Genomic DNA, 26731 nt, shown 5'->3' on the forward strand with positions numbered 1-26731 from the left:
TGACACAAGAATACTATACCCAGCTAAATTTAATTCATGTGTAAAGGCAACAGAAAAAGATTCTCGGATAAACTTAGAAATAATATTGCTCTGGTTAGATATATTGCTCAAAAAGTGACTCCAGCTTATCAAAAATAATCAAAATAAATAAATGCACTGAATGTCTAAATCATAGTGTTAAGCATTCAACAAGCACTAAAATCACTGGAAGGTAGAATTCAGTCCAAATAATAACTATAAATTTGGGTGGGATAAAACAAGAGTATAAATGTCAAATGTAGGTGCCTTACAGATGCCATAAGTAATTTTCAAAAGAAACTAAAGGAAAGAACAATACATTAAACTGAATGTAAAATTATATCAACAAAAATTATTAAATGAGTGGAAAACAGGGGACAAAAAGTTACACTGGCATCATCTTAAATAAGGAGAGAGAGGAGTACATGGTTTCACTATTGATTCTGAAAGAGATTTAGAGGTGCATATTTTTTTAAGCCCAAAAAATGTCATTGAAGGCTAAAAGAAAATATTTGACTTCAAGGAGGTTGGGGAGAGTCATCCAATAATAACGGTAACAGAATATTAAATTCCATGAAAACAGTTTAAAATGCACAAGTTAAATGATAGAAGATCAAATACATTTATATTATAACCACTAGTGGTTAAACATTCTCCTTTATAAGAGAGGATTAATAAGATTGGATCCAAAGCCAAAAGCATACTGAATATAAGAGAAATATCTAAAGCATAGTGATTCAAATATGGCAAATGTTTTTCAAGTAAACACATAAAAATAATAATCAAAAGGACTCATATCAGTTTTCAGTAAAGTAGGATTTGATTTACATAATGTTAATTTGAAAATGACAACCCCATACTGATAAAGAGTAGAATCTTATTGAAGTTGTGAGTTATAAAAGGACATAAAGCAAAATCTGATAGAAATAAAAGCTGGACTCCAATGCACACAGACAAGTCAATTTCTGGTATGTTAACTATTAAAAGGAATAGAAGTTAAAACAGTACTGAGCAAGGACCAGGTTATGACTCAGTGGTAGAGCCCTCGCCTAACATGTGTGAAGCACTGGGTTCAATCCTCAGCACCACATAAAAATAAATTACATAAAGGATGCAAAAGATTCAAAAGAAATGAAAATCATGATGATGGATGAAAGATGAAAAACTAATGAAATCAAAACTGAAAGATTCACTTAAAAATCAGTAAGTGGTTTGATTAGGTGCACCATGTATTGTGTGCTATACTGTGTGCTTAAGATGTCTGTATATTCTGGAACAGAATTCTAAATACTCTGTGAAATGAGACATGAGGTGATTAATTGCTTCTCAACTGACAAGAAAAACAACAACAACGACAACAACAAAAAGTTTGGACCCTGACAGCCTACCTTTTAAACTGCACAATTAACTGACTGACTGTAGGGTAATCTCAGACAGTAGGATCCACTGGGAGGAATGGAGGAGGAAATCAAATACCCAGGTCTCAAGATGAACACAGGGGAAAAAAAAAATAAACACATATGTATATGAACAAAAAGAAAAAGGAAACATAATAAAATAGTGTTTCATCCAACAGTTTCAAACAAGAACTGAAGTGATGTGGGTGAAACAGAAATAAAGGAGCCCAGTTTTATGTGCCATTAAATCAAAGTTTGTATCAATCCAGAAGAGACTGTTATAAACTAAGTTGAGGCGAATTAGAATGCTCAGAGCAAATGTAAGAACAGAATTAAACACCATATTCCTGAACAGCCAGTGGGCCAAAGATGAAATCCAAAGAAATACTTTTTAAAAATATCTTGAGACAAATGAAAATGGAAGCACAATGTAACAAAAATTGTGGAATGCAGCAATAATAACAGTTCTAAGACAGAATAGTGCTAACCCGTATCAAGAACAAAGAAAGATTGCTAGTAAAATCCTAACTCTTCAACTTAAAGAATTGGAAAAGAAAAAAAAAAGAACAAAGTCAGTTGCAATGTATCAGAAAGAAGAAAATAAAGATCAGGAGAGAAATAAATGAAATAGAGACTAGGAAGACAATAGAAAAGATCAATGAGACTAAAAATGAACTTTTTCAAAAGATAAAATTAACAATCCTTTAGCTATACTATGAAAAAATAAAACTCAAATAGATAAAATAATTGAAAGTGGAGATAACTGATACCACAGAAGTACAAGGGTCATAGGAGTTGACTGAGAACAATTATATACCAAAAACATGGATAACCAAGAATAAATGGTTAAATTCCTAGAAAAATGCGGCCTAGTAAGACTGAAAGATGAAGAAACAGAAAATTGGAATAAACCAATAGAGAATAAGGAGATTGAATCAGTAATCCAAAAACTACTGTAATCTAAAGAGTATACTACAGGCATAAAAACATACTTAGAGACAGACCAATGGAAGAAAATAGCTCGGAAATAAACCTATGCAGTTACAATCAATTGTTCTTCTACTGAGTTGCCAAAAACATACAATGGGGCAAATGATCTTCAGCAAAAGGCATTGGAAAAACTGGATATCCGTATGCAAAATAAAGAAAATACTCTCATCTCACACCATATGTAAAATTAAATCAAAATGAATACAAAATTTATCCATAGACCTAAAACTGTTAACCTTCCAAAGGAAAATATGAAGGATAAGTTTTTTGATGTTGGTCTGGGCAATGAGTTTGTTTGGATATGATCCCAAAAGTATAGATAACAAAAGCAAAAATAGACAAAAAAAATTTTGCATCAAACTAAAAATCTTCCACACAGCAGTCTACAGAGTGAATAAACAACTTTTGTAAAAGGAGAAAATATTAAAAACCATACACCTGATAATGCATTACTATCCATGATACATAACTAACAATTCAATAGCAGAAAAACAAATAACTTGATTAAAATTGGACAAAAGACCTGAATAGACATTTCTCAAAACACATAAATGGCCAACAGGTATACAAAAATGTGTTCAACATTACTAGTCATCAGATAAATACAAATCAAAACCACAATGATCTATCATCTCATACCTATTAGAATGGCTCTTATGAAGAAAACAAGATACAAATGATGTCTAGGATATAGAAAAAGGAATGTGTACACTATTGGTGAGAATGTAAATGAGTATAGTCTTGCAAAACAGTACATAGATTTCTCATGAGTACATAGAACTACTGTATGTTTTAATTATCCCATTTCTTAGCACACATACAAAGGAAACTAAGTCAATATTTTGAAGATTAATATTTGAAGAGATATTTGCACTCCAGGTTAGGTGAAACATTATTCACAATGGCCAAGATATGGAACCAAAATAAGTTTCTACCAATGAAGGAATGGATAAAGAAAATGTGATATATATGTAATCACATTAACATATATATGTGGTTATCTATAACATATGAAAGAAGGATGTGTGTGTGTGTAAAATCTTGTCATTTGCAGGAACATGGATGAGCATAGAGGACATTATGCTAAGTCGAATGAACCAGGCATAGAAAGACATACTGCATGATCTCACTTACGAGTGGCATCTAAGAATTGAATTCATAGAAGCAGAGAGTAAAATGGTGATTGCTAGCAACTAGGGCAGAAAGTGGAATAGGCACAGACTATTCTTTAGGTAGGATGAATAAGTTCTGGAGATCTAATACATGGCATGGTGACTATGACTCTAGCTAATAATACTGTATTTTATACTTGAGATTTGCTAAGACAGTAGACCTTAAAGGTTCTGTAATGGTTCATTTGAATTGTCAAATTGATTAGATTAAACGATGCCTAAGATTAAGAGGCCTCTGGGTATGTCAGTGAAGGTATATCTAGGAATGCTTGGCATGTACAATAGGGAACTGAAGTGAAGAACCTCCTTAAGTGTGGGCAGTACTGTCCAACAGATTGGAAGTTTGAATGGAATAAAAGCTGGAAGAATAAGGAAGCAGCAGAAGATGCAAGCTCCATTCTTCTTGAAAGGGTTCTCCATTGCTGCTACTATTGCCTGAGGGTATCAGACCCTTGCCCCTTCACTCTTCCAAAGCAGACTCTGCCAGTGATTCTCCAGGGAATTTCCAGAAGTTTCATTTCAGTCTTATACTGGAGTAGTAGTATCATTGATCCCTGTTGTTCTGAGGCTTCAGCCTCTTGGACTACACAGCTACTGGTTCCTCCAGATTTCTAGCCTGCAGATGGCCATTGTGGACTAACCAGCTTCTGGTCGTGTAAGCCAATCTAATAAATCTCCTTTTTACAATCATACATCCTGTTGATTCTGTTCCTCTAGAGAACCCTGACTCTCCACACACGCACACATACACACGCTCAATGGTAAGCAAGTAAGGTAATGATATGTTTCTTAGCTTCTTTGTAGTAATTATTTCATAGTTTCTACATTAGGTTTCTCTAAATATATAATCATGTCATCAGCAAACAGGGATAGTTTGAGTTCTTCTTTTCCTATTCATATCCCTTTAATTTCTTTGGTTTGTCTGATTGCTCTGGCTAGAGTCTCAAGGACGATGTTGAATAGAAGCGGTGAAAGAGGGCATCCCTGCCTTGTTCCAGTTTTTAGGGGGAACGCTTTCAGTTTTTCACCATTAAGAATGATATTACCCATGGGCTTAGCGTAGATTGCCATTATAATGTTAAGGAATGTTCCCACTACCCCAATTTTTTCTAGTGTTTTGAGCATGAAGGGATGCTGTATTTTATCAAATTCTTTTTCTGCATCTATTGAAATAATCATGTGATTCTTAACTTTAAGTCTGTTGACATGGTGAATGACATTTATTGATTTCCGAATGTTGAACCAACCTTGCATCCCTGGGATAAAACCCACTTGATCGTGGTGCACTATCTTTTTAATATATATTTGTATGCGATTTGCTAAAATTTTGTTGAGAATTTTTGCGTCGATGTTCATTAAGGATATTGGTCTGAAATTTTCTTTCCTTGATGTGTCTCTGTCTGGTTTAGGTATCAGGGTGATATTGGCTTCATAGAACGAGTCTGGGAGGGTTCCCTCCTCTTCTATTTCATGGAATAGTTTGTGGAGTATTGGAATGAGCTCTTCTTTAAAGGTTTGTAGAACTCGGCTGAGAACCCATCTGGTCCTGGACTTTTCTTTGTTGGTAGGCTTTTGATGACCTCTTCTATTTCATTGCTTGAAATTGGTTTATTTAAGTTGTGTATGTCCTCCTCGTTCAGTTTAGGTAATTCATATGTCTCTAGAAATTTGTTGATGTCTTCGAGGTTTTCTGTTTCGTTGGAGTATAGATTTTCGAAATAGCTTCTAATTATGTTTTGTATTTCACTCGTGTCTGTTGTGATGTTTCCTTGTTCATTCCGAATTTTAGTAATTTGAGTTTTCTCCCTCTTTCTCTTTGTTAGTGTGGCTAAGGGTTTATCAATTTTATTTAGTTTTTCAAAGAACCAACTATTTATTTTGTTAATTTTTCCAATTGTTTCTTTTGTTTCGATTTCATTGATTTCGGCTCTGATTTTAACTATTTCCTGTCTTCTACTACTTTTGGTATTGGTCTGCTCTTCTTTTTCTAGCGCTTTGAGCTGTAGTGTTAAGTCGTTTATTTGTTGATTTCTACTTCTTTTTTTGAATGCGCCCCTTGAAATAAATCTTCCTCTAAGTACTGCTTTCATAGTGTCCCAGAGATTTTGATATGATGTGTCTTTGTTCTCGTTTACTTCTAAGAATTTTTTATTTCCCTCCTGATGTCTTCTGTTATCCATTCATCATATAATAGTGTATTATTTAATCTCCAGGTATTGGAGAAGTTTCTGTTTTTTATTCTGTCATTTATTTCTAATTTCAATCCATTATTATCTGATAGAGTACAAGGTAGTATCTCTATCTTCTTGTATTTGCTAACAGTAGCTTTGTGGCATAAAATATGGTCTATTTTAGAGAAGGATCCATGTGCTGCTGAGAAGAAAGTATTCGTTCTTTGTTGGATGGTATATTCTATATATGTCTGTTAAGTCTAAATTGTTGATTGTGTTGTTGAGATCTATAGTTTCTTTATTCAATTTTTGTTTGGACGATCTATCCAGTGGTGAGAGAGGTGTGTTAAAATCGCCTAGTATTATTGTGTTGTGGTCTATTTGATTTCTGGAATTGAGAAGGATTTGTTTGACGTACGTGGATGAGCCAATGTTCGGGGCATAGATATTTATGATTGTTATGTCTTGCTGATTTATGCTTCCCTTAAGCAGCATGTAATGTCCTTCTTTATCCCTTCTGACTAGTTTTGGTTTGAAGTCCACATTATCTGAAATGAGGATGGATACTCCAGCTTTTTTGCTGTGTCCGTGTGCATGGTATGTTTTTCCCCATCCTTTCACCTTTAGTCTATGGTGTCTCTTTCTATGAGATGAGTCTCTTGCAGGCAGCATATTGTTGGATTTTTCTTTTTAATCCAATCTGCCAGTCTGTGTCTTTTGATTGATGAATTCAGGCCATTAACATTCAGGGTTATTATTGTGATATGATTTGTATTCCCAGTCAATTGACTCATATTTGTTTTTGACATGATTTGGTTTCTCCTTTATTTGGCTATTCCTTTAGGCTAGCGCCTCCTGTTGCTGATTTGCATCGTTGTTTTTCATCTCTTCCTCATGGAATGTTCTGTAATGCTGGCTTTCTTTTTGTAAATTCCTTTAGCTTTTGTTTATCATGGAAGGATCTTATTTCATCGTCAAATTTGAAGGTAAGTTTTGCTGGGTATAAGATTCTTGGTTGGCATCCGTTTTCTTTCAGGGCTTGGTATATGTTGTTCCAGGCCCTTCTAGCTTTTAGGGTCTGGATTGAAAAATCTGCTGATATTCTTATTGGTTTCCCTCTGAATGTAATTTGATTCTTTTCTCTCGCGGCCTTTAAAATTCTGTCTTTATTTTGTATGTTAGGTATTTTCATAATAATGTGCCTTGGTGTGGGTCTGTTGTAATTTTGTATGTTTGGCGTTCTATAAGCCTCTTGTACTTGGTTTTCCATTTCATTCTTCAGATTTGGGAAATTTTCTGTTATTATTTCATTGAATAGATTGTTCATTCCTTTGGTTTGTTTCTCTAAGCCTTCCTCAATCCCAATAATTCTCAAATTTGGCCTTTTCATGATATCCCATAATTCTTGTAGATTCTGTTCATGATTTCTTACCATCTTTTCTGTTTGGCCAACTTTGCTTTCAAGATTAAATAATTTGTCTTCAATGTCTGAGGTTCTGTCTTCCAGCTGTTGTATCCTATTGGTTATGCTTTCTATGGAGTTTTTGACTTGGTTTATTGTTTCCTTCATTTCAAGTATTTCAGTTTGTTTTTTTTTTTCAGTATCTCTAACTCTTTATTGAAATGATCTCTTGCTTCCCGTATTTGGTCTTTTAACTGTTGATTGGTGCGATCATTTAATGCCTGCATTTGCTCTTTCATCTCCTCATTAGCTTCCCTGATCGTTTTAATTATGTACATTCTGAACTCCCTTTCTGACATTTCTTCATTGGGTGAAGAAGCTGTGCTGTCATTGGGTTTTATTGATGTAGTATCTAGGTTTGTTTGGGACATTTTCTTCCCTTGTTTTCTCATATTGGTCAGCTGTCAGTGGGACCCTGAGATATTGCAGTTTTCCGCTATTGGCTTATAGTGTCCCGGTAGATTTCCAGTGTATCACCTCCCAGCCTTCAGTAGCCTGATGTCTTGGAGGAATCTGATAATGCAGCGCATCCGAAGAAAACTGCCCCTAGCCCCCTACTGGTTCCACGGTTTGGAACTGGCTCTGTGCGGAAAGGCTCTCACTGTGGGCCTGCACCGTGCAGCTGGCCTTGTGGGAGTAGCCCACTGCCGGAGTGTGGAAGGCTACCTTGGGAAGACTCTAGCTGCCCTGCCCGGCTCCGATAAGCCACCTCTATCTGGGCCTGCCACCCGGGCTGAGCTTTACCCAGTGGGCAGACTCACCTGTGGCTCTATTTCAGTCCGAGTCTCTCAATGCCTCCCCTTCTTAACTCCTGGGTTCTGGAGCGACTGGGGTGCAGTCACCCTCTAGGCCGCCATCTTGGATCGCCCCGTGAAGAGAGCCTGAGGCCGGAGTGGGCAGAGCCGCCTGAAGAGGTCTCTGGCTGCCCTGCCCTGATCCCAGAGGCTGCTTGCGGATCGAAGCTCTCCGTTGGTTCGGGGGCTTGTGGCTGGTTCTATGTAGAAAGCCTCTCACTGGGCGGTCTGGTCTGAGAAGCTAACCTTGAAAGGCACCTCCCACCGCAGGGGTCCAGGCTACTTGGGGAGGTCTCTGGCTGCCCTATCCTGGTCCCTGAAGCTGCTTGTGTGCCAGAGTACGCTGTGCTGCGCTGGCTCCAGGACTTGGAGCTTGTTCTGGTCAGAAAGGCTCTCACTAGTGGGCCCGCTCCGGGAACCTGGAGAAGCTGGCTGTGTGGGCGGGCCCACCGCCAGAGTGCGCAGGACTGCCTGTGGAAGACTCTAGCTGCCCTGCCCGGCTCCGATAAGCCACCTCTATCTGGGCCTGCCACCCGGGCCGAGCTTTACCCAGTGGGCAGACTCACCCATGGCTCTATTTCAGTCCGAGTCTCTCAATGCCTCCCCTTCTTAACTCCTGGGTTCTGGAGCGACTGGGGGTGCAGTCTCCCTCTAGGCCGCCATCTTGGATCGCCCCGTGAAGAGAGCCTTAGTTTCTACATTAGGATAGCCTTTTCAACAAATGGTGTTGGAGGATTTGGTATTCATAAGCAAACAAAAACTTCCACCTAAACCTCAGTCTTCAAACAAAAATTAATTCAAAATTGAATGTGTACTGACATGAAAAATGTAACAAACATTTTTAGGTGGTGGGAACAGTAGATCTTCAGGGTCTCGGTCAAAGACTTGACACCAAAACCATGATTTATAAAGAATAAATTTCTAAATAGAATCTCATTGAAATTAAAGCCTTTTCTTCCTGTGAAAAACCCTGTTAAGTTGAAAAGGCATGCTACAGAGTGGGAGAAAATACCTTCAAGCCACAAATCTGGAAACGAGCTACTATCAAAAATATATATTAAAAAAACTTTTAAAATTCAACAGTAATCATCAAACAATTCAATCCGAAAATGGAAAAATACAAAAACCTATTTCACTGAAGCAAATGAGCAAGTGAAAAGGTATTCAACATCATTAGTCAGAAAAGCAAATTAAAAACAAAATGAGCTATCACTCCGTACCTATCAAAATGGTAAAATGAAAAATAGTGACAATACCAAATGCTGGCAAAGATGCAGAGAAACAGGATAATGACCACATCACTAGCAGAAATGTAAAATAGTAAATCAGTCTGGAAAGCAGCTTTGTAGTTTCTTATAAAACTCATCAATTAGCATACAACCTAGCAATTGTGCTCTTGGGTATTTAGCGCATGTAAGTGAAAACATGTTTGCACAAAAACCTGCACACAAATGCTCATATCAGCTTTATTCATAATTGTCCAAAACTGGAAACAACCAGATGTCTTTCAGCGGGTAAATAGTTTAACAAGCTGTGGTACATGGGATACTACTCATCAATAAAAAGCAATGAACTGTGAATATACACAACAACCAGGATGAATCTCTAAGGAACTAGGCTGAGTGAAAAAGCCACAGCTGAAAGGTATAATTCCATTTATATAACATATGTGAAATGATGAGGTTCTAGAAATGGAGGAAGATTAGTGGTTGCCAGGGGTTAGGGACCCTGTGGGAAAGGAGGAAATATGAAGGAAGTGTGTTTCCTCAGAGCAATGGAACTCTTCAGTGTCTTTACTGTGGTAGTGGACACACAAATTCACACAGAACCAATTGTGTGTGCATACACGCATGCACACACACACACAGAGTATAAGTAAAGCAAAATCTGAATAAGTCAAATATACAGTGTGATATATAATATATGTAATATCATATATGTATGTAATATATGTAATATCATATATATGGTTATAATATGATATATAATATATGTAATATCATATATAATGTAATATAAATGATACAGAGTTTTGCAAAATGCTATATTGGGGAAACCTGGGTAAAAGCTCCTAGAAGACCTCTCTGGGTTACTTCTTATGATGGCTTGTGAATATATAATTATCTCAGTAAAAATGTCCATTTAATAAAGATATCAGATAATATCATATTGAATATTGAATCCTAATCAAGGAACTTGAAATCTTTTAAATAGGCAGTTGGGAGTCATAGAAGTCAGGGAGTAAGGATGACTTGATAAAGCTGCCCATCAAATGAACCAGTGTGATGACAGCAAGGTTAGCACTATATCACATATGATGGATTCAGGGAGATGCTACAAAAGGCAGGAACTCTGCAAACCATAACCAGGACTCAAGGGAGAGGTGGTATTGAAGCCAATGCTGTACCAGTGAGATGCAGAATAGGTCATTTCCTATAGTCATTTGGCAACCACATATCCAATGCACATTCACTTTGTCCAAGTTCTTTTGTAATTAACACAATATTTGGGAATCTGATCATAAAATAAAGGCATTTCAAAGAGTTATTTCGCTATATTGAATTCATTCTCTAATGTCATAATTTTAACATTTTGTAAAAATGAAGGGAAAAAAGTAGCCAATTTGAATAATAATTTCATGAATGTAAGCAAAAATATGTGTTCTAATTTAAGATGCTTGAAGATTTGAAAAATATATTTGACTTGTGATTTTAATTAATTTTAACTAAATGTTGGTAAAATTTTTGATTAAATGAGTTTGCAATCAATGTCTGAGGGAATTTAATTTGATAATTTTAATGTTTGATTTATTAGTTTTATAAGCAGTGTTTAAATGTTCAGACCAATATTATTTCCTGATTTTATACATTTATGTAACTGTGCAGGAAATAAAGTGTAAGACTCTTCTCATGCACTAAATATTCTGATCATCCAATTGCAGTTCTGGAAGCTGAGTCCTTCTCTACATCCAGATTCTTTCCATGATACAAGGCTACCCTCAATAACATTATATCCTTTTAAAGCATTTCAGAGCTGATGTTCCCAGACTGAGGAGGAAGAGACTTACCTTATAGGATTATCCATCCTGGACACTGTGAGAAAGGCAGCAAGATTGGCTGTGTAGGAGGAGCACACGATGAGGGTGAAGAGCCACCAGCTGCCCATCACAATGCGCATGGCCATGGAGTTCACAGAAGATTCCCCACCTGCAGGAGGCAGGCAGAGTGGATTGGCCAGTGCTTCCATGCTGACTCCCATATCCAGGGAGAGGCTCCCCCCTGTGACCAGGGACACAGACTGGTACTGATGATGCTCTGGGGATCAGGGGAGTGACTGCCAGCTGGGCATTTCCTTTTAAGAAAGGATCCTAAAGCCACCAATCTTGGAAAGGGACAGAGGACCACAAAAGACAGAAAAGTTAGGATTGGCCTCTATTGATGGGAAGTTTGTCAAAACAACAAGGATAGAATTCTGAACATCAAAATCTTCCAGTTAGAAGATTCTGCCTCACAGTGGAAAGCATTTCTAGGGCTGAGACCTGATGTGAGGTTCCTTTGCAATTTCAAATTCACATAGAGCAGACTTCAGGAATTTTGTAAATATAGAATTACTTCCAACCTGGAGGGTTCCCAGCTTTCTTTTAAACCAGAGAAATGAGATATACCATATCACTTTTATTAATATTCAGCCCTCACTAGAAGATTTTTTTCTATGATTCTCAGAAATCATTGCATGTAACTTTCAGTAAGAAGCTGCCTCTTTGAGGCCAATTATTTCTCTTTGGTCCCTTAGGTGGTAGCAGAAGAAAGCTTCTCCCTGCCTATTCTCCTTATATAACCTTGCAAAGCTTTTGCCATGGTGCAAACAGGGCCAAGACTTACATTAAGAACTTTGCAATTTGTCGTTTCCAGTCGAAATTGCAAAATCCTATAACTCGCTGCTGGATAGAAGTGCTATCTAGACCTCTCAAAGATCGGAGACTTCGTATCAAGAATGGCTGGAGTACTGCTTAAATGATTGCAACAAAACTGTGATTTTTTTTTTCCATTAAGGCTTCAAACTTAAGCAAGCTTCAGAATTTCATTTGACAGCCTCATGTGCATAGCAATCAATCTAATGTGGGAGGGGGGGAAAAGTGCAAAGCAGAACTCCAAAGTTAATTTTATCTAAAGTGGAGAATCAGGATTTGAAGTTGAGTTCCTTCTTGTCATTTCATTTAATTTCTATCTGATATTACTTAGAGGAATTGGGTGCAGTGAGGTATTAGCACTGTCCTAGAGATTAAATAAGATTGCATTTAAAATGACTGTTGAAATGCATCTGAACACTTTCCCAATGGATAAGTTCTTCCAGGCCCCTGGGGTTATTCAGACATCAGGAAGCCAAGAAGGTACCTTGCTGGACAAAGGCTCCGTAGACAATCCAGATGGCACTGTGCAGGGTGGCAGAAGCAGAAGGTCTAGGCTGGGTAGCATTCTGAGCCCTCACAGCCTGTATCCGGTTCAACACAAATATCAGCACACCAACCACAGGAATGGCGGCTGCAATGCAGGCCCACACCGCAAAATCAAATGGTGCAAAAAGGGAAAAGATGCTGATTTTCTCCTCAGGCTTCTTAATCAGAATCCCCACTGAGTAGTCCATGTACCGCTTGCTGAAGTCCACAACACTCTCCCTCTCCGGTGTGATGGTAATGGCGGAGATGGCCACATCTGCTCTCTGAAAGGCAAAACAGCTCATCAGAGGGCAATCCTGAGCTCACTGCTGGGTTCCACCCTACATTAAGGTCCATCCTCTGTCCTTGAAGTGGTTCTGTTCAGGGACAGTGGATTTGAGAGCTGACACCCTGGGACTTTGGAGATTGTACAGAAATTCCAACACCGCATGGTCGATTACCTCCTTCTCCTCACAAATTTCTCTCCTAGACCCAAACATTCCTGGAAAGTTTTTCTGCAGAATAGAGTCCAAGAAAGCATCCTCATTCTTCTATGAGTAGTCATTTCTTCACTTTCTTATTATTCCCCTTAGCAAACTTGATCACTTTTATTCACTTCTCTCTCCTTTCACTTCCCAGAGACCTCTCTATCTTCTTTTAGCCTTATTTGCATGCTCCCTATACAGTAATGCCATATGCGCACCCCATTTCCCATCAAACCTCTCCAAACCCCATTATTCCACACTAATCTCTCTTAAATGGTGAGTTGTACCCCCATGTCGAATGTCACTAATTTATCAGTTGCTGACTCTTTTGTATACAAACTCTACACCAGAGGTGTCAAGTACACATGTCCATCTCCCACCACCCTTAACTCAAGGCCCACAGACCCAAGGGCTGATCCTTACTAAAGTCATGTTATGAAGGGTATCTCTGAGCATGTCATACTGTGGCTTGAAAATTATCTTCTAAGACTTGCTTTCCAAAACAGGCTTCATATTCAAAATAGACAAGTCTGCATTAAGATGGGACTAGACTACACAAAAAGCTGTCCAGTTTTGTTGGAAGTTAGGGATCCATGACTACATGAATGAATAGCAGGTGACAAAGGGGCCTAGAATCCCACTTTGAGTGCACAAGCCCTAAAAGGCACAATCGTCATAGTTAGCATCCTAATCTTGGCATCAGTAGAAGCAGGTGTGTTTTAGAAAGACCAGTTATGACCACTGATCCAATCTACATGCTCAAATCAAAGAAATGCACATGAGGATTTTTATAAGGTTTAACATATGGGCTAGGGGGCAGATATACAGAGATCCTGAACTGAAATCCACCAACAATCTAGAAGGGGGAAAAACATTGGAGGTAACTATGTCAGAGTACATCTGGTTCTTGCCTTTCTTATTCCAAACCCCAAATCCAGCAATCTCTTTTAGGATTAGGAAAGTTCAGAGCATATTTAAGAGTTGAGAAGGAGGTTTAGTGGAACAGGTTTACAATATGGGATGGAGGAAAACTAATTTATGAAGCAAGGTTTAGAGTAGGCATAAGGAAATTGATACATGACATTGGTGGAGCGGTTGATCCTTAACAAGGGAGAGATACCCCCATCCCCAGACAGGAGGGAGCAGATACCTGCAGGAAACAGAAGTAGAATTCCATGTCCAGGAGTCTCAATTTCTTTCCCCAATGTTGGAAAACAATCTTTACTTATTTCCATTTGAGAAGGACAGAAGATTATTAGGAAGTTTGATGAAAAGGTCCTATTCTCTGAAGGACATAAGCAAAGAATCCAAAAGCAGACAAGAAAGGGGATGACCTGAAGTGAAGACCCAGCTGGGTTAGAGGTAATACATACATTAATCTGAACAGATTGTGAAGTCTTCTTCAACTGCATGTAGAAACCTGAATGTCCAAGTCAAGAGGGTAGGTAATAAAGTCAATCTGGGGATTGGATGCAGTAAGAAATCAAGAACACAGGAAATTACAAGAGAGGGTTATTGAAGGGGTTTGTGTGATCAATCACGGAGGACACACGAAGCAGGATGGCTGTAATATCAGAAAGGCACATAAATTTTGGAGAAGAATGTACCTCAAATACTCAGGTCAAGTGAAAAGAACAAGACACAAAGGACCATGTATGATATGCCTCTGCTGACATGAAATGTTCACAGTCGCAACTTTATAGAGAAAACAAGTAGTCTGAGGGTTGTCTAGGGTTGGGATGGGAATGGCATTAACCATAAAAAGGTATGAAAGCGTGCAATAAGGTAATGCAAGTTCTCTAAACCTAGATCACAGTGGCAGTTACACAACTCAGTACCTTCAGTAAACATCAGTGAAATTATACATTCAAAATGTGAAAGTTTTAAAGTATCTAAATTCTGACACAATAAATTTGTTTTAAAAAAAATCAAGAGAAATTGGAGAGATTTGTAGGCTTAGAAAGCAAAGATCCTCAACAGAGGGAAGGGAGTTGAGAGTGGAGAGAGGGAAGGGGAAGAAGAGGTACTGGGGTATAAGTTAGAATAAGATATATTCCTTGCTTGTATAATTATGTCAAAATGGATTCTACTGTCATGTATAACTATAAAGAACCAATAAGAAAAGAAAGCAAAGATCCTGTGTTTGAGAAGTAAAGCCCCCAGTCAGAAGGAAAATGAGGGATGGCCATGGGGTTGGAGAGAGCAGGTGGTCTATAAGATGCCAACAAGACACATGGGAGTGGGTGCTGGAATGGAGCCCAGCAAGTTACGGGAGATAAGGAAGTCACAGAACTGGGAGTCCAGGTTTGTTCATCACAATGTCAGAAATTGTCAAGGTTGGTGGCAGCAGTAATATTGAAGAGGGAGAGCTTGAGTCAATTACTACCATTGTAAATGACTGTGGGGAAATGATCCAGTGGCCATGAGATGAAAGGGATAAGGATTGGGGATGTGTTGCATGGGCTTCATGCCGTAAGCTTCAATAAGGGCATATTCCACAGGAGAAAGGAAGAGTGATGGTTTGAAATTAGTATAAGGTGCTGGGGAATGCCATACCACCAACACATAGCACTGCAGACACAGACACACACTCGTTCACACATGCACACTTACACACCCATGTGCACATACCCTTGTGGCCTATGAGGAACAGGAGCATAAGTACTCATTCACACCCACAGGGAGGAGCTACATTTCTACTTCAGCTCAAGTGTAAGGGTGGTTTCTTAAGGGTGTATTACAGAGCAGTTGTACTACAATGGATAGGCTTCAAAGGAATTTGAGCAGTGAGCAGGGAGGGAAAATACAGTGCCAGGGAGAGAGAAGGTAGAGACGCAGAAGAAGGTATAACAGGAAAGGTGGGGAGGAAGAGAAGGTGTCACTGAGGGAAGAATGGTAACTGAGGTCCGTTTAGCTGGTCCCAAAAGTCCAACTGTATCATGCGCCAGGTTAAGATATTTCCCCAGAGACCCTAGAGTGCCGCTCTTCCTGGACCTGCTTTTGGGACCTACCTTGCTGATGAGCTCCCCGATCATTCCATTCCAGGAGGTGTTATGGAGCTGGTGACCGTACCTGCCGTCAGGAGCCTGGTAAATCTCATATTTGAAGCCCAGAGCCTTGGCCAGTGCATCCAGGACATCTATGGAGAACCCTTTGTAGCGCTTGGGCTGTCCAAGGATGTTCTCAGCCACCATCACGAAAGGCTCTTCCTGAGGACAATAGAATGAATGTTCTTCAATTAAATAACAGATTCACTAACAAGTATTTCCAGGGTATGTTGGAGATACCAATCATAACTTCAGAATGTTAGTATTGGGGCTAGGGGTCTAGCTCAGTGATAGAGTGCATGCTTAGCATGTAAAGGCCCTTGGTTCATTTCCTAGCACTAATAATGACAATAATGGAATGCTGGTATTTACCAATTTCTACCTGAAAAGGCTAAAATCCTCTGACCTTTTCTGAAACAGTTTATGGAGAGTCAAGGTACAGTGCACAGGACAACCACTCCAATGAGAAGGCCAACACGGAGCAGTGGACATTTAATTGTCCTATGTATGCCATCTTAGGCTCTGCACAAATCCCCAGCTCCCAGAATAACATAGAGTTTCATTCCTTCATTTGTAACATTCATCATGAACCAGAACTCTGTTCTTAGGAAATACCATAATTCTATGGAGTCACGCAAGAAATGTGACAGTTCTCATCCAGGATAAGACATGGCAATAAAACTCTGACATTAGATTGAGAGAAGACACCATTATATCTATCATATTGTGCCAGAAAATAGATGCTGATGAACAGGCCAAGGTCACATGCATCAAAGGGTAGGATAGGATTCAAAACCTCCCCTCCTGAATTTACTAAAGCCATTCTGTGCTCACACTCACATATTGTGCACTGTGTCATGTGGGGCATGTTGGCAACTGAAAAACACTTCAGCCATCCCCATCCTTCTCTGCTGTGTGTGAAACTGAACAAGAAGGGGATTTTGGCAAAGAGTCCCAGAGAATATCTCTCATTAAGTTAGTTTTGTAGGAAAAACAGGACATAAAACTTATTCATGGTGTGCATACAGAGAATGCATAAATGCTGCTGCCAAAGGTTTCTGTGCCTGCTGGGACAGAGGGGAAGATGTAGACCATGTCTGGCTCAGCCAAAAAGGAGCAAGTATAAAATATCTCCACAATTCTAAAAAAGCAAAAATAGAAGTCGAAAGGAAGATGAGCCTAAGGTTTCTTACAAATGTAAAAGTCTCAGATTCCAGGACAACTATGTAAAAAAACAAAAAATTGCAACTAATGAACTATCTTGATTATAAACCATGTGGGTCCATCAGGGGTGTTGGGTGCCAGAAGAATGTCCTCTTCCCAGCATTTTTCTGGGGACTCTGGCTACCAGCATAGCTCTCCTAAGGAGCAGCAGTAGATAAAGATTTAGTTTATGTCCTCGGACAAGTATAGCAGCCAAGAGTCCTCCAGAGCACAGCAGCAGATCTGCACAAATGGTCTTTTTCCAGAGCAGCTCAGGGAACTCCCTTGGGGAGCTCAGAAGTCCCAGGGGAGAATCTCCTATGCTATTCTCCTCTTTATTACTCACACAATTATTTGAATGAATGGTCTTATGAAACAAAAGGCCACTCTTCAAGATCCCCTTTTTCTCCCCAAACCCACATTAGACAGAGGGCAGCCACAGACTCATGCCTGGATAGCAAAGCTCCCGGAACATCCCCATGATCCTACCAAGACAGTCACCACTTTGAGAGTCAGTCCTTGGAGGCGGCTGCCCATGGGCCTTTCCTGCAGGCTACCATTCAGGCCCTTTTCTGAGTCCCACGTCGCCAGCTGTGAAGGGAAAAGGGGAGTATGAAGGATGGAACAGGCACCTGTGCACACCTTATGAGCTCCTCCTAGCTGGGATCATGAATCAGGCAGTAAGAAGACAGCAGCCCTCTGAGCTTCCTAGAGACCCAGAGCCATCTCAAAACCATCTATTGAGATGTAACAGAACTTGTCCCTACAATAAATGGCATATCTGACTTTATTCTGTCCACCCACGGAGGCCATGTCACTGTGTATACCACAAAGTATTCTCTTTTTTCACTACTCCTTACACTTTCTTAAGCCATAGGACCCTTAAGTTCAGTCATTTCCACCAATAGGCAGGATGAGGCTCATCAGTTATATAAATAACAATGACCCAAGTGAATAGCTTGCCTTGTATCCTGGTGCCTACTGCAAGCAGAACTCCCTACCAGCTTCTGCTGTAGTGCAAATACCATAACTTTCCCTGCTATCCAGGTAGAAGCTGTATTAATTCTCTGGACTGCCATAGTCTCCTGAGGCTTCAGGGTGTATTCAATAACTGGATGTATCTCACACTGGCACCCTAATCTGATGGAGGAGACTCTGTTCTGCATCAAGAAAAACAGAGGAGTCACAGGTGTTCTTGAGATTGCTTCCCCTCCCTATGTCCCTGCAGGGCCTGGGCAACAATGGCCAAAACTTCATCTGGTCAATGATTCTCAATTATTAATTGTAGAGATGTAAAAAATGTAGTCCCATCTCACATGAAATAATTCAGAATTCCAGGGTCTGGACATGGGGACCATTAATGCTTCCTGAGTGATCCTGATAGGCTTCTTCTTGATCCATGGGCCTCTAGCTTGGTTGCATATTAAGATTTCTCAGAGGCTTTTAAAAAATATGGAAAGCTGGGCTCCACCTCTAGGGATTCTGATTTAATTGGTTTGTAGTAGGCTAGATATGGATATTTCAGTTCTCCAGGTGATTCTAACACACAGCCAAGATTGTGAGTCACTGCTATAGATTAAAGCAGTAATTATCAAACTATGGTGTACACACAAATTACCCAGGAATTTCTGTATGCACTTTTGATTCTGGAACTTCAGGTTATTCATTTCTAACAAGCTCGCAGGTGATGCTGTTGCTGATGATTCATGGACCACCATTTATGTAACAAGGGGCCCTTTAATGTGTCAGGAAACCTTTGGCAACAACTACTCTTCATCGAGGATGACCTATGGGAACCCTGGTTAACCAGAGCAGAGGATATACCTGATCGTGGAGATGTGCTTTCTGGGGCCCTAGAGGAGACACCATAGCTCCATTTACAAACACTTCTACTCTCCTAGAGTTAACTACATTCCAGACACCTCAGCAGGAGCTGAGTCCTAAGAGATCACAGCTCCAGAAATTGAAGAACCATTTCATCTGGAAGATGCTACAACTCTAAGGTCTAAAGCAAAACCAGTGGAATGAGATACGGAGTTCTAGAGCTAGTTTAAAAGAAACATGGAATCTCCTGATGTCTCTTTGGACACAATACCCACTAAGACCCACTCTATCCTAAATAATAGTATATTTGGTTGTGATGAATAAATAATTTAGTTAAGAGCATGGCCATGTACTCTGAAAGCCCCTGACCACCACTAGTTAATTTGGGAAGCACTGTAGTGAAGAGCAAGATCTACCCAGAATTCTAATCAAAGGCATCAAAGACATCAATGTACCATAATCTGAACACTAGAATAGTAAGAAGGAAATAGTATGGCTATTTCTCCATTAGGTCTCAAAAAATAGCACTAGGACAGAGTTGATTCCTACATCTGGATTTAAAAAAAAAAAAAAAAAAAAAAGGAAGAGGTAACTAGATGGTGGCACACACTTGCAATCTCAGCTACTCAGGAGGATCACAAATTCAAGTACAAGGCCAGTGTCAGCAACTCAGTGAGATGTTGTCTCAAAATTTTAAGAAAAAGTAAGGATACATGTTTTTAAAAGGGCTAAGGGCTGAGGGTATAGCTCTGTGGTAAAGTGCTCTAGATTCAATCTCCATTATAAAAAAAAAAAACAAAAAACAATAACAACAACATGAATAAAAAATTAATTAATTAATTAAAAAGAAAGGAAAAATTCAGAAAATAGAGTCAAGGGATTGATTCTCTGAGTTCTGTGTATGCAGAGACAGATGCCTACATCTGCATTTCCATAACTTCTTAGCTTGGGCACTGGAGTTGCTTAACCCTGATATGCAGCCTTTATTTCTCCTGGATGTGGGTGGTGCTGTAAAAGCCCCCTTGACCATCTCAACAACTCACGGTTTTGGGGGCCAGCAATCTTGTCCTAATGATGATGTGTTAGTTCCAAACACTGGATATTCTATTCTAGACTGAAATGGATTCCTACATCTTCTGCCAAACCTCCCCAGCATGGTGAAAGGGCATCTTAACTCTGTATCCATGGCTTGAATAAGCACCTGGAATGGAGCTCTGTTTGGCCTTGATTAGCCAGGCTTTATCTGTATTTCTACTGGGATTGTAATTAGGTAGGAGAATAGAGGATGGAGGCAGGAAGAAGCAATTTGGATGAGGTCGTGTGCTACTGGGGTTTTGGCTCAACTCAGAATAGCACTGCTTCTCAGCACCTCTCCATCACCCTCTGCTTCTAGCCACTGCCTGATTCCAGGCAGCACCACCTTTGCCTTCGACACTTGCAACAGTCTCCTTATTGGTCTCATTATTCCCAAACTTTCTCTCATCTGGCCCATTCTCCAATGTGCTGGTTGGTACCTTTACAGTAAAGAAGCTCAAACATTAATAATATTGATTGACATTTTCTAATTACCATTTCCTACAGAATAAATTCTAATACTTGTAATCCTGACCTGTGAGTAAGACTGTCCTATTCCAGAACCCACTCTGACTCTCAGCCCCACTTCTGTTTAGTAGCCACAGTAAATCCTTGTCCTTTTTCATGCAAATCATGTTTCTTCCTGATCTTTGCATCTGTTTCCTTCTGCCTATGATACCATTTCTCTTCTTCTGGGTCTGGTACATTTTTAATCATTTTTAAAAATAAGCTTTAACTTTAGAGCAGTTTTAGATTTACAGAAAAGTTGTAGAGGTTGTACAGAGAATGTCCATAAAACACACGCCAGCTTCCCCTGTTGTTAAGACACTATATAGCTTATACACATAAACTCCATACGTGGTCTGCCCTGTTATGAATACTAGTTTATCATACATTAGGATGATGTACTCATCACAACTAATGAATGTTTAGCCCAATCTCCATGATTTATGCCAAGTTGCAACAGACATGATCTCCAGAGGCTTATAGTCTGGGCCTATGTCTCTGAGTCAGCAGTCAGGCCTGGGTTTCTTGCCTTATGCTCTGGGATCACAAGTTGTCCAGTATCTCAAGTTCTTGGTAATTCTCATCTGAGTATATCAACCTTGGCTTGGACACCATGTTCTCATCTCCATGACCAACTTCTATAACTGGTCTACATTTGGGCAAAAAGATGGAAAGTTGAGTGTGTGGAGTTAGTAGACCTGTGTTCTGGTTGTTCTCTCCACTTACCTCAATACCTTCCACAGCCCACTTGACAGCACAGAGCTTGAAACAGAAGGAAGTGAACAAATGTTTGTTCAATACACTAAACTTCACTCACATTCCATTTTCTTATCCAGAAAATGGAATACAAATATATTCCTTGCCTATTAAGTTGAGGGGCTGGTCAAAGGAGAAAATCATTTTTGAAATAATCTATTACTATAAGAGCTTAATTAACAATCATGTAGGAAAGAATCAGGTTATAAAACTAGTAGCAGAGTTAAAAAAAAAAGCTATAATACTGTGTATACAATATGACCTTAATTATGCTTATCAAAAAAAAAGCGCTGGTAAAAATGGGAGAAGATACATGAAAATGTGATACACAAAATAGATGGAGGAATTATAAATAGTCTTCAATACCTTCTTTATGCTCTTCTTGCTTTTAATAGGTCTTTCACTACTTTAACAGGATGGAAAATGAGCTTTTGATAAAAATAACCAGCATAGGTGATTAAGCAAAACCCTACCACACGCACTTTTATAACTGAAGCCTGAATGTCAAAGGAGAAATCAGAGTCAAATCATCTGTCTGTGAGTCAGGACCCAACTGAGAAAACCAAGTAAATCTGTGTGCTCTTGCTCCAAGCAGCTGTGGATAGGGGACATTTGTCTCCCAGAAGAGGTATATTGCTAGTTTGACCACTGTCTCATATTCTAAAACTTCTCCAAGCTGGTGTAGGGCTCCAGACCCTGCTGGGTTGGGAGACAGGAAAGCAGCTACAACTGAGGACTAGACTCAAGAAAAAGCAATATTTCCCTACTAAGAAAGAGAGACAGCACCAAAACATTTTAGTTAATATTCACACAACCCTAATGCAATAGGACCATTTAAATCAAAGTGGAATTTCATAAAAGGGGAAAAAAATCCTCCAAGTCTGTTATCATCCTTATCTTTTGGTCTAAAACTCCTTAGGATTTAAAGGTTTTTTGTTTTCTTTTCTTTTAATACCAACTTCTCTCTCTCTGGCCTTTAGGCATTCTGTACCCTGACAAAGAAAGAAGAAACACTTCAAAGTGAAACTCAAATTCTGCCTTTCAAACACATCAAAGTGCAACCGTGTTCCAGGATTCGGGATCCTTCATGTTAGGCAGGAAAGTTTATTATTCCCTCACATCAAGCTGAAGCTGAGAACCCCGGGGCTGAGCTATTCTCCCTGTTTCTACAAAGCTGCATGTTCTTACCCAAATCTTCAGACCAGCATGGTAAACTTTGGTCATTTCTGGAAGAGGCCATCCCTCTGAGCACCCAAAATTTAAGACCAGGATAGAGAAAAGAATAGTTCAAATGAGAGAATTCAGTGGAAATTAAAACAAAACAAAACAAATACCTTTAAATGTATTCTCAACCTTGCAACCAACCAATACCAAGGCCCCGGGTGCCCAGTGCTCCCTGCTCTGAATGCTGAGGAAAATCTTTCAGTTGGTAAAGCCCAATGAGGCTGATAGGCTTGATAAATGGGAAGCCAGAAAAACCTTTTACTCAAAGAAGTCCTGACACTTAGTCATACAGCACCAGACCATTTCATTTGTACATAGTGCGTCTGCTTTGACTTCCCCTTGTATTTTGCAGAGTTTTGTTTATGGGATGGATGAATTTATGGCCACAGACACCCACTTTTGACAGCTGACCTGTCAAGATCAGTGCCTGAAAAACTAATTTCCAGCACTGTTAAACAAAACGAGTACTGCTACTATTTGATAAGACAGCTCTGGTTTTCATTCATTGCCGAGATCTGTTCTGCCCAGACCAGAAGCATGCTTAGAGCCAGAGGTCACAGTACAATCATCACTTGGAAGGAGATAGATGGTTTCAAAATCTGATTATGACAAACAACTGTTCAAGAGACCCGCCAATTGGAGAATAAATTTTATAAACCACTGGTCTCAGGAAAATATATTTCCTGAGTCAATCAGGGTATTCTTCATGTTAGTGTTTCTGAGTTGCAAGATGTGGGGATTTGGGAATAAATGCAGGGCTATTAACCCTAAATGGGACAGGCTTCCTTTGGAAGATTGGGCTTTGTGATCTGCAACTTAGTTACAACGGTATCTTAAAGTGTCATTCTCATCCCACAGGGAGGTAAGATGAAGGGGGAGGCAACCCAACTGCTTTATAGTCCAGAGACAGAATGTGACATAGAAAGCCTTACAAATTCCTGGGGAAGAGTGGGAAAGAAGGAAGGGAGATAGAGCAGGGAGGGAGAGGAGAAGGAAGGGGAGGGAAGTTGGTTTACTTAACCCCAAATCTCTTATTTAATGATATTCAACAAGACAATAGATGACAATATATTTTCACACTTTTACAGCTGATGGAGGGATAATTTGGTGGTAAGCTTGTCTCAGGAGAGCACTAGAGGTAGAAAGCGAAGCTTTTATGACCATGTCTGTCAGATGTCACAACCAAAGCTGGAGTCCCATGTGAACTGTAACATCAGCTAAGTGCAGATGGCCTCAGTTGGGAGGCAGGCTTCAGTAATAGTGGCCACAGTGGGTTTATCATCATATCAGGGCAAGGGCTTCTTTAAAAGAGTTAAGTTCTCTATTAAATTTTGTTCCTTTGCCCATTCCTATTGGAAAACAAATGGCTTGATGTATGTTTCAAAGGATCACAGCCTTGGATGGAAGCAGGGTGAAGAGGAACCCATTATCTTGAGTCAGCATAATTAAACATTATGCTAGCACCGATTTTAGACAATTGATTGCAAGTTTTTTTTGTGTGTGTGTTTGTGTGTATGAGTGTGCTTGTGCATGCACATTGGGGGTTGAACTGAAGGTCTCTGGCATGCTAAGTAGGCACTCAATCACTGAGCTCCAACTGCAAATCTTAAGCTTTAGTCATGCAGGGACAGCATATTTAGACACACACACAAGTTCTCAGAAGCACAGTAAAAACATCTGAGGGTAGCCTATTAATATTTGTACACAGGATTCCTAAAATTAGGTCAAATTTTGAGAGTTCATTTTGGAATTCCAGCATATCAGAGCTACTCTGAACCCCAGAAGGTATAAATCACAGAAGTTGGTAGTTAGCACCAAGTTCATATACCTACTGAGAAAGGGTCTAGGATAACTCCTGAAGCTCCAACACATGCTACTTAGGAAAATGTGACTCTTTCTGAGACAGGCAAGAACATAAAGTCTCTGCCCCAATCAAGTCCATCTGAATAGGGAACTGAGCTTTTGGTGAAATGTGTATTCTCTTAAAATGGGCACAGCAGAAATTGTGTTAAATGGTCAGAGGGCAGAACCACAAGAAACTGAGAGAAGAGTGAGATGGGCCAGAAAGCTATCATGTATGTGGGGGGTTCATGAAAAACTTTTAACAAGAATGAGAGAAAAACACTTGCACAATGTATTGGAGAGAAAATTAAAAAAAAAAAAAAAAACAAAACTATCAGAGATGCCATTGATTCAAGTAATGTGTTCATGGTGGATACAACACACATGTCCAAGCTTTAGCCTCTGCCATCTGAAAGTTCAGGGCACCAAGAATTCACTAGAGAAACTGACTGATTCCAGCAGTGCCAAAAATGTGTCTTCCTGTCACACAAAGAGTGTAAAACTGCTGCTTAAAAATAGAGAAAGAAGCAAGAAGATTTTGTTCCCACTACAACAACAACAAAAATGTCAGATAATTTACAAAACCATATTTTTTAAAAAATTAACCTATGGGAAACTTGCAATCACAAGACTACTTGCTGCCCTCCAAGGAGAGATAGGACATTAAAAAAATGTTTCATCTTTGGCTAAGCAAGGGACAAAACACATGGTAGTTGCCAATGTGAGCATGAAGAAAAATTATCTGGAATTTTAACAAATTCTTAAAGGCCAAGTGTAAGTAAGCACAATTGTGGGTTTCAGGAGCTCCAAACTCAAGGGAGATCATGCACATTCTTTTCTATTAAGTCTCCAATGAGTGAAGTGGGAGAATGAAAAGTGGTATGGTGGGCTGGGGAAATAGCTCAATTGGTAGAGTGCTTGCCTTGCAAGCAGGAGGCCCTGGGTTCGATCCCCAAAGCAGTATGGCATTCAAAAGTTATGGGACAATATCAAACATAGGCATACCTAACATAGGGCTCACAGCAGGTATATGCAAGAAAGCTTACAATTGAATTATAAGACAACCTAACTTTTTAAAAACAGAGAAAAGGATTAGTTTTTCCAAAGAAGACACGTGAAAGACCAAAATGCACCTGAAAATATACATGCTCACTATCCTACCTCATCAGAAAATAAGCGAAGTAAAGATCACAAGGAGATACTGATAAACCTCATTGGAATGGCTAAAATCCAAGTCAGATATTACCAAATGTCATACAGGATATGGAATGCAAACTGTATGGCAAGACTTGAAGACAATTTGGCAATTTCTTATAAAGCTAAACATACATGTACTGTACAACCTAGCGAATCTTCCTCTAGGCATTACAGAAGGGAAATAGGAAATATGCTCATATAAAGGTTTGTATGGAAATATTCATGGAAGCTTTATTCACAATAGCCAAAAGTAGAAACTCTCCAAATGCTGATCAGCTGGTGAATGAATAAACACAGGGTGGTATATTTATATAACAGAATACTATTTCAGCAAAACATGGGTGAAGCTCAGGAACATTACACTAAGTGAAAAATGCCAGTCACAAAGACCCCATATATCATGATTCAATTTATATGACAATCTCACAATGACAGTATTCTAGGTAATGAAAATAGATCGATGGTTGTCTAAGGTTGGGAATGGGAGGAAGATATTGAATGCAAAGAGGAAGCAGGAATTCTTGGGGGTAATGGAAGTGTTTCATATTTTCAGTGTTGTGGTGATCACACTACTGTAAATACATTTGTCAAAGTCGAAGTAACACATCCACATCAATGTTTATAGCAGCTCAATTCACAATAGCTAGATTGTGGAACCAACCTAGATGTCCTTCGACAGATGAATGGATAATGAAACTGTAGTATATATACACAATGGAATATTATTCAGCCATAAAGAATAATAATATTATGGCATTTGCTGATAAATGAATGGAATAGGAGAATATCATACTAAGTGAAATAAACCAATCCCCAAAAACCAAAGGCCAAATGTTTTCACTGATAAGCGGATGATGATATATAATGGGGGTGGGGGTTGGGGGGTGAAAGCAGAATGGAGGAACTTTAGATTATGTAGAGGGAAATGAGAGGGAGGAGGAGGGGTATGAAAAATGGTGGAATGAGACAGACATCATTACACTATGTACATGTATGATTACACGAATGGTATGAATCTACATCAGGCACAGAGAAATGAAAAGATGTACACCATTTGTGTACAATGAATCAAAATGCAGTCTGTAAAAATAAAAAAATAATTAAAAACACCAAAGTTGATCAAATACTGTATA

At 39.2% G+C, this 26731-nt stretch overlaps 1 protein-coding gene across 1 annotated transcript in view; it reads right to left on the reverse strand.

The window, feature by feature from the left end:
• Nucleotides 1-26731, reverse strand: part of Grid1 (glutamate ionotropic receptor delta type subunit 1) — a 745266-nt gene that overhangs the window by 105806 nt on the left and 612729 nt on the right. The window contains exons 9-12 of the mRNA XM_047551889.1: nucleotides 17664-17765; nucleotides 15936-16133; nucleotides 12399-12723; nucleotides 11072-11210 (exon numbers count right to left, since the gene is read on the reverse strand). Coding sequence (XP_047407845.1) covers nucleotides 11072-11210; nucleotides 12399-12723; nucleotides 15936-16133; nucleotides 17664-17765 — 764 coding nt within the window. The remainder of the gene's footprint in view (nucleotides 1-11071; nucleotides 11211-12398; nucleotides 12724-15935; nucleotides 16134-17663; nucleotides 17766-26731) is intronic.

This window comes from Sciurus carolinensis, chromosome 5, assembly GCF_902686445.1.
Source record: "Sciurus carolinensis chromosome 5, mSciCar1.2, whole genome shotgun sequence".
In the NCBI taxonomy this organism is placed as follows: Eukaryota; Metazoa; Chordata; class Mammalia; order Rodentia; family Sciuridae; genus Sciurus; species Sciurus carolinensis.